We start from the raw sequence: 13,799 nt of genomic DNA, 5'->3' as shown, positions 1-13,799 counted from the left end.
AATTCAAGCCACAGATATGAAATTTGATGTCCAATACAAGATAGAGTAAGAACCTTTTGAGGATAAAGCCTGCATCTTATTAAACATTATATGCCTAACAACGAGCACAGCATTTGACAAAAATGGTCTCTCTTGAATGATGAAATGAAAGGATGGATAAATGGACTCTCACTACATATCATATTCAATGTTGTACCAATTTAAGATTTTTAATTCCTAAGAATACTAAAGATGATTAAAATGCTGTACTCCCAGCATCTAGGGCAGCTTTTGGCCCAAAGAGGCTGCTCAGTAAATGAGGGCTGCACAAACGAATTTGTCAGAAGTCCAGAGCATTAGGTTTATAGTCAGAAAGAAGAGGAGAGAGAAACATCTGGCTTACCCGGAAAGCACTCCCAGGACAAGGTTGAGAACAAAGAAGGATCCAATGATGATGAGGGGGATGAAGTACAGCCAATTCCAGGTGGCTCCTAAGGCATCATTGGTCTGAAAGAAAGAAAAATGGTTCTTTAGTACTATACTTCATCAAAACCATCTGCCAGGTGAAGGCCTCCATTCCTGCAGCTTCACATGTAGGGTTATGCAACAAGCACAGTGCAATACAGATACAATGCATTGCTTCACTCCCGATTTGATGTGATTGTAGATTAACTCATTCTCCTGTGTATACTGTGCAGGGCACCATGTCACCCTGACACAACATCCTGCATTTGAATGGTCTAACATCCTCACCCAATGGATAACAGTCCAGAAAGGTCCAATATTTTTCTAAGATCACACAAATAATCACTAGTGTTATAGTGTGTGGTGATGTAGGTTCTAAGCCTTTCTACTCTAAATTAGGCAAATTCTCAAAAGACAGAGGCAAGGTACAGCCATCATTTTAGTCCAGGGATTCCAGTAAAGACCTTGACAGGTTGCTTGGGAGAGATGAGTGTTATCCACGTCCTGCTCAGCTCCTGACCCTGGGCTCTGGCTTCCTTTCTTCCATCACATCATGGTCCAACGTACACAGTTAGACCAGGCCAGGCCCTGGGAAGGCTCTGGAAAAACAAGGAATAAATCTAGATTTGAAAAAGGATCCCTTGTTCTCTCTGTAATGCTGACACATTGTGAACTAAAACCCGCATGGAAATCTACATTCTGGATTCTAATACCACAAGTGTGATGCCAGGCCTCTGAATGGTAGGGGTTGAGGGAGGATCATATCACATGGCTCAGTCAACTCCCACCCCCCCCAAAAAAAAATCAACTCTTGGTAGGATTTCTCATTAAGCACCTTGAAACAGTTCAGTTTTGGAACATTTTGAAAGTCCTATCTAATACTTGGATCTCTCAATTAAACTTGACTCTCTCTCCCCATGATATCAACCCCAAATCTTCCTAATTAGTCCACTTGAACTACATTTTGCACACACAGGGCTTTGAAATCCCTCCCAATCCCATCCTACTCTCTCACACACAAACTTTAATACTTGTTTGAAACTCAACAGTTTTTGGAAAGATATTTTATCCCCAATTCACTGGAGAAACAAGGGCAGGCCATCCAAATCAAACACCATGCCTAAAATTCACACACTAAATTAGCAAAACGAAGATCCGAACTCAGAATTTCTATGGCAAAGTGTTTCTTGTCCCTGATGTACCTTTTTCTCCCTCTCACTTTGCCAACATATTTTGATTCATCATCTTCCTGCTTCCTGTGGACTTCTATGACATTCTGTTTTTCCCCCAAATTATCTCATTTTCCTTCTGCTTCCCAATCAAATATGTCCGCCTATAAAATACAGCCTCCCACTGATGATGGCAACTATCACTGCACAATAGATTTTTCCATTAAAAAACAGCTTCTAAAGCAATCTCTTTCACCAAACTTGTCTCTTGGTCTTGCCCCTACACTATTGAGAGAGGTATGTTTGCAAATGAAGCAGAATAAGAGTTAAAAACAAACACCTTCTGAACTAAATGAACAGAAGCAGGGACCTGCCAATTTCAGTATTCAAGAGTCAGTGTTTTGGTTTAACAGGTCTGGTGAGTCAAATGCAAACAAAGAAGATGAGGGCCAGATCTTAGAGGAAACCGCTCCTGGTATCAGAAGGAAGATGCAAAAGAACTAGATGCCAAGGGCTACAGGGAGTTTGAACGGACATCAGTTCAATTCAGTTACTCAGTCATGTCCGACTCTTTGTGACCCCATGGACCGCAGTAAGCCAGGTCTCCCTGTCCATCACCAACTCCCAGAGTTCACTCAAACTCATGTCCATCAAGTCGGTGATGCCATCCAAACATCTCATCCCTTGTCATCCCCTTCTCCTCCCACCTTCTATCTTTCCCAGCATCAGGGTCTTTTCAAATGAGTCAGATCTTCGCATCAGGTGGCCAAAGTATTGGAGTTTCAGCTTCAGCATCAGTCCTTCCAATGAATATTCAGGACTGATTTCCTTTAGGATGGACTGGTAGGATCTCCTTGCAGTCCAAGGGACTCTCAAGAGTCTTCTTCAATACCACAGTTCAAAAGCATCAATTTTTCAGTGCTAAGCTTTCTTTATAGTCCAACTCTCATGTCCATACATGACTACTGGAAAAACCATAGCTTTGAGTAGATGATCCTTTGTGGCAAAGTAATGTCTCTGCTTTTTAATATGCTGTCTAGGCTGGTCATAACTTTTCTTCCAAGGAGCAAGTGTCTTTTCAACAACTCTGTGGCTTAGACAGTCACCCCCATCTCTTAGTACTCTTTAGCAGCAAGAACTCAGTCTGCTCCCAGTACCCTAATCAGGGCTCAAGTGCCAATAAGCATTAGTTGGTGTCAGCAATAGCAATGATGAAATTGTGGCTTTTAAGCTCTCTTTGGTCCCAGGAGTGACTGTGCTATGTCTTGAGGATGGTGAGAGCAATTTCAGTTGGGTGACTATTTGCCAAAGATGTTGCAGTGAAGAATAATTTTCAAATTGTGGTCTTATAGCTAGTGATCTGTAAGATACTCACATGTTCTGAGGAAAATGAGCTTCTGGAATCAAAGAAACTCAGGAAACACAGCAGATTTTATTTTTGCATTAGCCTGAGAGAAGACCCACCCCAAAGAAACAGTATTCAAGTTGCTTCCTCCATCATTTCATATGCTTCCTTGATTACAAACCTCCTTTTCAACAGAAACCTACTAAGATATCAGAAAATACAGCCCGTGAAATACAGGGATAGAAGGACTCCCCTTCACAGGCCCAGAGTCTGGGATATGCTTTCTAACTCTTCTCTAAAATAGTATGTTGTGAGAATGTTTTGGTTTTGCTTTAACCTACATTAAGGCAAGAGCCTTCACTGTCCACTCATTTCTGTACCTGGCACCTGACAAAGTGTTTGGCACACATAGGTGCTCAGCTAACCAGTCAATGACCACGATTTGAGTAAAATGATTCTCGGGTTTAAAATATGTCAAAAATAAATTCATTCTGATATTCTCCCCAAGCTTTATCTGAATTGCATTTGAAAAAGTCATCTACCATGGTATTGGAGTCTGTGGGATGAGAAGAGGAGGAGAAAGAAAAGAGAAGGAGAAAATGAATATCTGGGAGGACCCCGGCACCATGCCCTAGGGGGTTATTAAGGATGACTGACAACTTAAAAGGTTCTTCTGGAGAAAGCAGCCCAACAGCTCCCCTAGATTATTCACAAACCTTTAATAGACCCGCTGCACCCTCACTACACCTTCCTCCTCTCCTTCCAGTTTCCTCTTAGCTCTTCCCCTCCCATCATTCCTGTCCAGGTGGCCTCACAATCTCACCTCCCGTGCTTGTCAGTGGGTCAATGACAGGCCCACTAGGGCAAGGGAACAAACCTCAGCAGGAAGTGGGCAAGCTTGGGACTTCACGCCTCCCTCCTCCAAAATGGCAAGGTTCTTTCTGATGCTAATTAGAGTTTCAATCTCTTTCTGATTCATCATTATTACAACCTTAAAATTGTCCAGTGTAGGAGAGACAACTACTGCAGTATCTTTTGAGATGGAAGAAGAAAAAAAGCACTCGACAACTCTGAAGGCAGCAAGTGCCCTGACACCATACGAGGTGGGAGTCAGGAGCGCCAAGCAGAAAGTCACCAGTTCAGCTCCAGAGTTGTGACTGTGCTCCCTCTCGGGGTGGGCATGCCTGTCTGTGGCACAGCAGGTGGTGGGAGAGTGGAGGGGCTGCCTCCATCAAAGGAAGCATCTCCCCTTCCCTTCTATCCCCCCAGTACCCACCTCCCCCACCCACCCAGCTTCTGTGATCCCAAGCACCTTGGGTGTGGGAGCATCACTTCATTCTCCCTACCGATTCTTCCCTCAGGGATCAAACAGTCACCCTAAGTACTCCGTGCAAGATTGAGAGAAAGAAGACCTTTCCCAACACGGTCCACTGATTTCTGGTTCCAGGAGAGTCTCACGGTGGAAGCTTCCCTGTCCAGCCTAGTATTGTGGAGCAACTAAAGTATAAACCAGCCCCTCCTTGCAAAGAAGGCTTGACAGTGCATTCCAGCCTCCTCCTTCCCCACCATTCATGGAACACCTACTCTGTGGAAGGCAGTACCGAAGAGAGCTTTTCTTTGGAGCAATGTCCTCTTATTTAAGATGAGGAGTCTCCTCCCACTGACCCAGTCAAGCCCCTGGACTCGACAGGCTGGCTGGCCTCCATCTCTCACCTCCCGATTCCCTGAGTGACACACACATGCACACGTGTGCAGGGCGGGGGTGATGACAGACAGAGAAAGCACTGGGGGTGGCAGCCCACCTGCACAGGGAGCACTCAGCGGGTAGCAGGTGGGAATGTGTTCCTTTGGGAACCTGCCTGACTGGGGGTGGTGAGCCCACCCACTCCCTGGGTAAACAGGCACACATGGCAATTATCACATTAATCTCCGGGGGATGGGGGAGATGGTGGAGGGCAGAGGTGGGAGGAGCCAGACTGGGGAGAAAGATGGGATGGGACGGCAGGAGGCAGGGGATCCCATGGTTTTCCTGGTGCAAGGCTGAAGGCAGGGCTAGCCTCCATAGTTGGAAGCAGGTCTCCATCAGGGTTCCACAGGGCTCTGTGGAAAACAGGCTGAAGAGCCTCCTCTTGGATGGCCACACCTTTCACAGAGCAGCTTCCACCAGAGAGGCTGAATGACATATGGCTGCAGAATTGGGAGGTTGATGAGTTGGGACTGGGAAAATATGGGGTTTTTTTCAGGGGAAAAAAGGGTCCTTTCAGGAGAAAAAAAAAAAAAAAGGTCTCTCGGATACACCTGCTTCCCAGGCTGGAGGCACCAGCAGGCAAGCCCCAGCCTGGCCCCCAGCAGGGTTTCTCAGCCAGTGTGTCACTAGTTATCTTGGGCTGGATGAGTCAAGGCTGGGTTGGGGAGGAGGAGGCTGTCCTGTTCATTGTATTTGCAGGATCCCTGGTTTCTACCTATTAGATGCCAACAGCATTTTTCCCAGTTGTGGCAATACAAAGTGGCTCCAGAACTGCCAAACATCCCAGGGGGCCAAAAACGGCTTGCTATTGAGAACTACTGGCTTAGAGACTCTGGTCTTTGGAATTACCAACTGAACTCAAGTCAAGGGATGGCTGGAGCAGCAGTCCTGGGCTGTCAAAGAGGCCAGGCCATTCATCTCAGCAAAAACATCTGGCCAAGGGGACTTCCCTGATGGTCCAGTGGTGAAGACGCCACACTTCCACTGCAGGGACCACAAGTTCGATCCCTTGTCAGGGAACTAAGATCTTGCATGCCAGGTGGTGAGGCCAAAAAAAAAGTCCAAGGCCTCTGCTGACCACTCCAGGGAGAGAAAATTCAGAGAGGGCAAGAGGGGAGTAAAGGAAAGAGGCAGAGACAAAGACAATTCCACAATTCCACCTTCCCTGATGGTATGCTACCTGGGCACCCAGCACTGCCCAGCTTGCTGGCCTCCCCTGGGCCCGCACTTCATTCCAGCACCAAGTGAACACCTCCTTTTCATCCCGAGAGACTTGAAGTCCACGCCTTGGCACCAGAAGTCATGTGTTGTATGACAAATGTGTGGACCATGCATTAATACTGGGTGACAGATATTCTCCTAGATACTGGGGATGAATGATGGACAGAACAGTCCCAGGTCCTGATCCACATGAAGTAGTATAATGGGGAGACCCCCATTAAATAAGTGAGCTCACACGGCCTGTTAAACTTTAAACTGAGGGGAGGGTGATGAAGGACCACACCAGGAGCTGACCTGCAGGTGTGTCTGATCTGGTTCAGGAAGTCAGCAAAGGATCTGCTGAAGCTTTCAGAGTAAAGCATCACATGAGTCTAAGAAACTACCTTGGCAATGGCAGTGGAGGTTAGAAAGGCAGAGGAAAGGTTTATCATGGAAGTGAAAGGGAGAGGAGGAGGAGGTTTAAATTAAGAAGTGCTCACAGTCATAATAAACCAGCTTATGCTTACCAAAGGGGAAAGGGGTATAGTGGGATAAATTAGAAGCTTGAGATTACCATATACACGTTACTATATATAAAATAATATATAAAAAAGATAACTGACAGGGACCTACTATATAGCAAAGGGAACTCTATTCAATGTTTTGTGATAACCTGTAAGGGAAAAGAATCTGAAAAAGAATGGATAGATGTGTGTGTGTATGTAACTGAACTGCTGTGCTGTGCACCTGAAACTAACATGTTGTAAATCAGCTACACATCAATTAAAAAAAAAAAAAGATTAAGAAGTGCCAAGAGGTAGGGGGCACAAGAGAAGAAAAATGAGGGCAAGGAATGCTGGTGCAGAACTCCTGCCTCTTTGCAGCAGCAGCCCCCAGGCACCTGGGTGGATGTTGTACTGAAACATTCATAAATCATAAGGGCACCATCCTTAGTGGATTTTTTCAAAGTGTATATAACTGTGCAGCCAGCATCCAGATAAAACCAGGTTTCCCTCACATCCCTTCCTAGGAACCATCTCCTCCTCAAATGTAATGTTCTCCTGACTTCTATACCCATCAATTACGCTGGCCTAGTTAAGAAATCACATCTCACATTTCTCTCAATGTCCTGAGCCATCCACATTCCCTCACAGGGACTTACATTTGGAAGAACCCTCTCCCTGCTGAGCTCTCACCAGCCTGGACGTGGCAGAGTCTGTGCTGTCCCCAGTGGTCTCCTTTAGAGCAGGTGGACCAGCATCCCCAGCAGCTCTGAGTTTTGGCTGCTAATGGCTCACACCTGGATCCTCCTGAGACATCGGCCCCTGGCTGACAGACCCTCCTCATCTGGGAGTTTGTGCCTATCCATGGGGGCTGTGACCTGGAACCAACAGCTCACTCATGCAGGGATGTCACGGGCCCAGCCCCTTCCCCTCTGCATGGGACAGCCTCTGTGGTGCAGTTCACTCCAGAGCTGCCTTGGGGATCAGACTCAGGCTAAAACGTGTACAACCACATCTCTGTCTAGTATTTTCTCCTGACCTATTCACCTTCCCTCCTACCAGTTCGGGGTCTCCCTGCAAGCAGTCCATCAGTAAAATCATTGCCACAAAAATCTCTGTCCCAGAGACAGTTTATAGGGAATCTGATTTAAGGCATTAAATCGTTATCTCATCAGGGTTTGACCAACCTCACAAAGCAGTAACACTCTGCCCCTGAGCCACCCAGATGGATAGTAGATGATGTTTCTAAAGGCAGAGCCACTGCCCCTTGACCACAGTCACATTTTAGGGAAAGGAAGTACGATGTACAGCGTACAACCACTAGGCAAGGTAAGGCCTGTGGACCATGTGTACCAGGAATTCTAGCCACCATCTAAGTAGATTACAGGAACACACTAACCAATCCATCATTTGGTAGAGGAGGAAGGTAACTAAGGTCTGGACAAGCAAAGTAATGGGGCCACAATCTAGAGCCACATGGGGTCAACTTCTTGAGGATGCCTGACTGTCCATTATCTCACTTGGTCTCTGGATAGCAATCCTACCCACTCTATCACCACCTTCTAGGGCAGAGCCACAATAAAAAAGAACGCCAACGCTAGGGCCTGGCAGCCAGAAGGTAAGAGCTGTATCTCTCAGACCCCAGGCAAGAAAGCAGGGTCGGGGGAGTAGGTGGAAAGAGTGAGGACAGAGAGCCCGAGTGAAACTCAGCCACCTGTTGCCACCCAGCAGGGAGGCGGAACCTGTCAGTCCTGGAGGCAAAGCATTTCATTATGTGTCAGACCCCTGAGTGTATTTAATAAATATGCTAAGCCTCCCCACACAAACAAGCTCCAAAGGCAGCATCTGGCTGAGCCAAGGGCCTGAGATTAGTAATCAAGGCTTTCCACGCATTCTGGTCCTTTTCAGACCCCCAGATTTGATGGCCAGCGGCCACTTTCTCCTCTTGCCTGGACTGCCAGCGCCTGTCACTGAGGATTCGGCAGTGCCTTAGCCCACATGCAAAAGTACCTCCAGGGGGACTTCCTACTGGGCATTTCACCACTTATTCTTTCTCTTCTCTGACCAGTGGAAAAACAGAGCAGGACCAGTGGGCCCAGGAGAGCCAGAAAAATCCACTCTCCCACCTGTGTTCACAGGCAGCAGCATGATGCCAGCAAGGCTACCCTTGGGAGCTCTGCGTAGTATCACCAACCAGCAAGCACTGCCCCACCCTGGACGTGGGTGGTGATCACCACTGGGGCTGGGCAGACAGGTATGGACATATTTGTGAAAATCCATCCACACGCCTGGGAAGAGGATGCAAGTAAATGTCAAAGTGAGGGAGGATGAGCAGTGCTGCATCTGACCAGGAAGCCTGCCATGACCTTGTTCACGCAAGTGAGCACCTTCACACCCACACTGCTCGGGGCCAGCTGTGCTGAAGAACGCTTCGGTCAATCCTAATGATTCCAATACCATTGTTATGTGAGGTTTGTTGTCTCCTCCCTTTCTGATCACTGGCCCAAAAGCCCAAAATGGAGATAACAGATCTGTTCAAGATCTTGTATTGGTTGAAGCCGGGATTGGGTTCCACAGGGGCTCAATATCCTATTCTTTCTACTTGTGTGTACACATGAAATTTTCTATAATAAAGAGTTTTTAGATTTTCCCCAAATAAAACTGTATAGGTTGTTTATACGGTTCAGGGTCATATGTGGGTTTTTAGAGAAACCTTTGTGGCAAAACACTGGAAAATGGTAACAGTGATGGTAACTGGGCAGGGGTCGAAATCAGTGATTTTATTTTAAAATATTTTTATCCTTTTCTATACTTTGCAGCTTTTTCTGCAGTAACTAGTGGGTTTTGCTTTGTTTTCATGGTCAGAGAAAACATAAAGAGTACTATAGGGAAATATCCAGAGAGAAGGGAAGGTCCTCCTGCCAGGCAACTGCAGCAGGGTTCTGGGGAGGTCAGCTTCCCTGGGGTCACTGGGAGCTGGACAGCTGACCACACAGTGAGCCATCCAGGTTGAGATGCTGCTCACCTCTGGGAAAAGGTGAGTATGCTGTTCTGATGCTGCCATACGTACGTTGGCCAAGTCGGCCACTCAGAGAGGAAATGAACGCGGATACTTCCAGGACTTCCCTTGTGGTCCAGTGGTTAAGACTCTGAGCTTCCAGTGCAGGGGGTACAGGTATCGATCCCTGGCTGGGAAGCTAAGATCCCACATGCTGCATGCAGCACAGCCAAAAATAAACAAATGAATAAAGAGGTTGTTTCTTATGATGATCAGCTAACACACATCACCCTTCTACCCAGTATACACGGCTGGTTGACCAGCGACTGAATGTATTCTTGCAAGAAACTCAAGCACCAGAAGAGCTCAGAGAATGAGAGAAGACGTTGAGTCTCAGCAGACCCTCCCTTTAAAGCCCAGGGACAAAGGGTGCATGGGGCTTGACAGACCCTCTGCATTGGGCGAGTTTTATGTAGCTTAGAGAGACTATACCGGTGACACAGGGCACCACGTCTTCACCCAGCCCCTGGCTGCTTCTCTGATCTATCCCACAGTGCTCAGAGGTCAGTGCTTCTGGTTACGATCATCTGCTGCATTTCCATGAGTCCCCTGTCCCCTCCAGTTAAACATCTCTATTTCCCATTCATCTAACATGAATTCTGTACCTTTCATCATCTTGAAGTTTAGAAGGAAGAACAGCATCTTGTACAAGCCCCTTACTTTATGAATGAAGAACCAAACATCAAAAAGCTGATTTCTGAAAGATACTCCCTAGTTGATTACAGAAGCACAGCTAGGACTTCTGACCCCCAGGCTACCTGGCACAGCCCTTCTATTCCACCCCCCATCATTTAGTATTGAGATTAAATATATGGTCCTACTCCCTCTGGTCATTTGTACGTAGTTAGTCTAGCCTCCTGCTCTCCCTTGGAAGCTCCCTGAAGTTGGACACCATGATGATGTCTTACTTCTGAAGGTTCAGAGAATGGAGCTATGAACATGGCTATCAGATTTCATGAAGAAAGGAGTGAGGCTGGAGATGTCCTGAAAGGCATCCTGGGGCTGTGCCTTCACCTGGACTTGAAGTAGGACAAGGATGTAGATTGGCCCATCAATGGAGGAAGACAGTCCAAGAGAGGGAAACAAGTGGGAACGATGAGGCCGCAAAGAGTAGTTGTGGGGAGCAGCGAGTAAGGCAAGATGGACAGGAGCAGGTCCAGGCTTCCCTGGCAGACCAGTGGTTAAGAATCCATCTCGCAAAGCAGGGGCTGCTGCTGCTGCTAAGTCGCTTCAGTCGTGTCCGACTCTGTGCGACCCCATAGACGGCAGCCCACCAGGCTCCCCTGTCCCTGGGATTCTCCAGGCAAGAACACTGGAGTGGGTTGCCACCTCCTCCTCCAATGCATGTAAGTGAAAAATAAAAGTGAAGTCGCTCAGTCATGTCCAACTTAGCAACCCCATGGACTTCAGCCCACCAGGCTCCTCCATCCATGGGATTTTCCAGGCAAGAGTACTGGAGTGGGGTGCCATTGCCTTCTCCGGCAAAGCAGGGGACACAGGTTCAATCCCTGGTCCGGGAAGATCTCACATGCCATGGGGTAATGAAGCCTGTGCTCCACAACAAGAGAAAATGCCACAATGAGAAGCCTATGCACCACAATGAGAGAGTAGCCGCCACTCACTGCAAATAGAGAAAAGCCCAAGTGTAACAGTGAAGACTCAGCATGGCCAAAAATTAGTAAATAATTTTTTTTTTTTTTTTTTAAAGAGGAGCAGGTCCTGGAAGACCCTGAATGGGGGTGTAAATGTTTGGATTTGCTCACTACCCTAGAGCTCTTCCTTCCACCTTCCCTCTCTGCCAAGCCATGTGTTCCCTCATACTAAGCCCGCTCAGTCTCCAGAAGGATTCTCTGAAGCACATCACTCGACTTTTCTCTAGAATTTCCCAGCACTTAGGTGCACCCCGTAGCAGCATGCATATTCATTCAACATTTTTGAGTGTGTACTCTGTACATGATGAATGAGAAAGGAAAACAGTCCTTGAGGGCCTTGGTATCCATAAGGAGGCTAAGTCATGAGTATAAATGCCTATAATTGAAAATACAGCATTAAGTGCTGCACTTGGGTTTTATTTGTACTTGTTTACAGACCCTCTTTATATGTGTTCTATTTCTCTCACATATTAGTCCTCCCTTTCCATTAGGGTTGACTGGTTCTTATCGACAGAACCACATCCTTTATCCACTCTACTAATGCCTACAAACAAAGAGATTCTCAGTAACACTATTAACTAGCAGATTTTAACACTACTACCATTCTTCTGCCTCACAGGCCTATATGAGTTTCCTTTTCTGGAAATAGATATATCACCTGTAAAATGGCATCTCTGTTGACACATAGCAAGTACACTTAGCTAACTCAAATATTCAGTACAGCACATAAGAGCAGACACTCAAGCAAAGAGCTTCAAGCATAATCATTTTTAGTGGTTTTCATTCCCTCCATAATGCCTTCTGAGCAGGTAAATTAATTTATCATCCAACATCCATGTTTTAATTAACGACTGCGTGTCAAGCACTATGTAAGGCTGGTAAGCCCAGCTGGTTCCCTGAAGAAGCCCCAGGCCAGTTACTTTCATTTATTTTGTGGCCACAGGAACCACTCTTACTCCTTGTTAAGAACGGCTTGAAAGCAAGATATCATACCTTTGATGTCTTTGTATCTTCTGACTTTAAGACATAGTTCTTAAAAACATGCTCAATGGCTCTGCACTGGTGCTGGTAATGGGGATAATGAAATGTTCAGTCCCTTGATTTATTTACTGTGGGATAAATATGCCTATTTATTACCCAGGGGTCTGAGAGTATCTAGGTGAGGTTCTTAAGTCTGATCTGTCCTGCTCGATCAGAGTTTCTCCAAGAATGCTGGGCTGTACCTGGGCCCAAAACATCACTCCACTCACCTCCCATGGCTGTTGGCAGAGCCTGGCTCAGCCTGAGTCCCCAGGGCTGGTCCCCTCCACTTGTGAGCAGCTTTGTCCACTCACCCCAGTGTTAGACAAATGTTATTTTCTATGTGTGCCATGATGTGAAAAAGAATAGGAATCACTGTGCCAGACACCATCTGTCAGGGACACTGAGGAGGGAATTCCTCACTTGAGTAGGTGCCTACATCAGACAACAGATGTGGGGTCCCTTCCCACTCAGACCCAGATTCCTCACTGTGGTTCTCCTCTATCTGATGGACTTGAATTCTCTGGTCTTTTCCCTGAAACCTTCCCTTTTCTCATCTTTTGATTGCTGCTGCCCTCCTGGGACTCATCTTAGTGGTTCTTCTCTTTCCCCAAAGATACACAGGGTGCATTCCAACTGAGCATTCCTACTGGCTTAGCGGAGTAACAAGGTTGAAACAGAATACAGATAATAAAGCAATAATGTTCACTGCTTCCCCAATCTGGTAACCACTGGGGGAAAAAAATCTCTTTTGGTCTTTACCATTCTTTGCACAACTTTCATTGCTGTACATTAGGGTGGAATGTACTGAAATCAACCATGTTGGGTGACTCATACAAGACTGCATATGAGCTGTTGGATGGCAAATCCAACATGGACCCATTGAAACCTATTTCTGGAGGTACTAAGTATATACCAAGAAGACCCGATTAAAACACTTTTATCTCCACATTTTCCTGTGACTTATACCCTAAGGCTCCAATGTAATTGAGAAAGAAAAAGAATCAAGGCTTCCGTTCATTAAGCATCTAGTCTACCCTGAACACTGAGCCAGGTGCATACCAACCACATGCAAGAGGAGCTGCAACTGTAATGTCATGTTTTAGAAACAAAACAAAATCCAGGCTCATAAAACCTGAGGACTCGCCCAAGGCCCCATTGTTAGTATATTATAGAACCAAAATCCAAACCCATGTTTGACTTCCTCTTAAGACATGACATGGTGTTGCCTCTTGCATAGTGGGGCAGGGGGAGAGAAAGAGAAATAAAAAATTTTAACATGGAACATATCAGAACAAAGCTATGAATGCAGGTATTTACAACAGCAGTGCCAGCAAAATAAATAAATAAATAAATAGTTTCTCATCAATTGCATATTGAAATCCTACCTGAATATTACATTGTTTCCACAACTTTGAAAAACACCGTAATGCAATGATTTCTTCTGTGCCCTAGCTGTCTGATAAGGTTGGAAACTGTCAGAGAGAGTTCCCTGGCCAGTAATGCAACAGTCAGTCTGTTGCCAGGGTGATCTTGTTAAGTGGGACAAGTGACTTCCAGCCACGGCTGACTTCAGTCTTCAGAGGAGGGCAAAGTTGTCATTTCTAACCAACATCTGTCAACATCTCTCTAACCTGTCTTTCTTCTGCTTAAAACCCTCC

General features: G+C 46.2%; 1 protein-coding gene across 1 annotated transcript in view; it reads right to left on the bottom strand.

Moving 5' to 3' along the window:
- The window catches only part of CACNA1E (calcium voltage-gated channel subunit alpha1 E), a 329,827-nt gene that overhangs the window by 158,660 nt on the left and 157,368 nt on the right, over nucleotides 1-13,799 (bottom strand). The window contains exon 7 of the mRNA XM_055582870.1: nucleotides 383-486. Within this exon, the coding sequence (XP_055438845.1) occupies nucleotides 383-486 (104 nt within the window). The remainder of the gene's footprint in view (nucleotides 1-382; nucleotides 487-13,799) is intronic.

Source organism: Bubalus kerabau, chromosome 5 (genome assembly GCF_029407905.1).
Source record: "Bubalus kerabau isolate K-KA32 ecotype Philippines breed swamp buffalo chromosome 5, PCC_UOA_SB_1v2, whole genome shotgun sequence".
NCBI classification, from domain to species: Eukaryota; Metazoa; Chordata; class Mammalia; order Artiodactyla; family Bovidae; genus Bubalus; species Bubalus kerabau.
The sequence above is the reverse complement of the archived record's forward strand: the minus strand, read 5'-3'. Positions and strand labels throughout refer to the sequence as shown.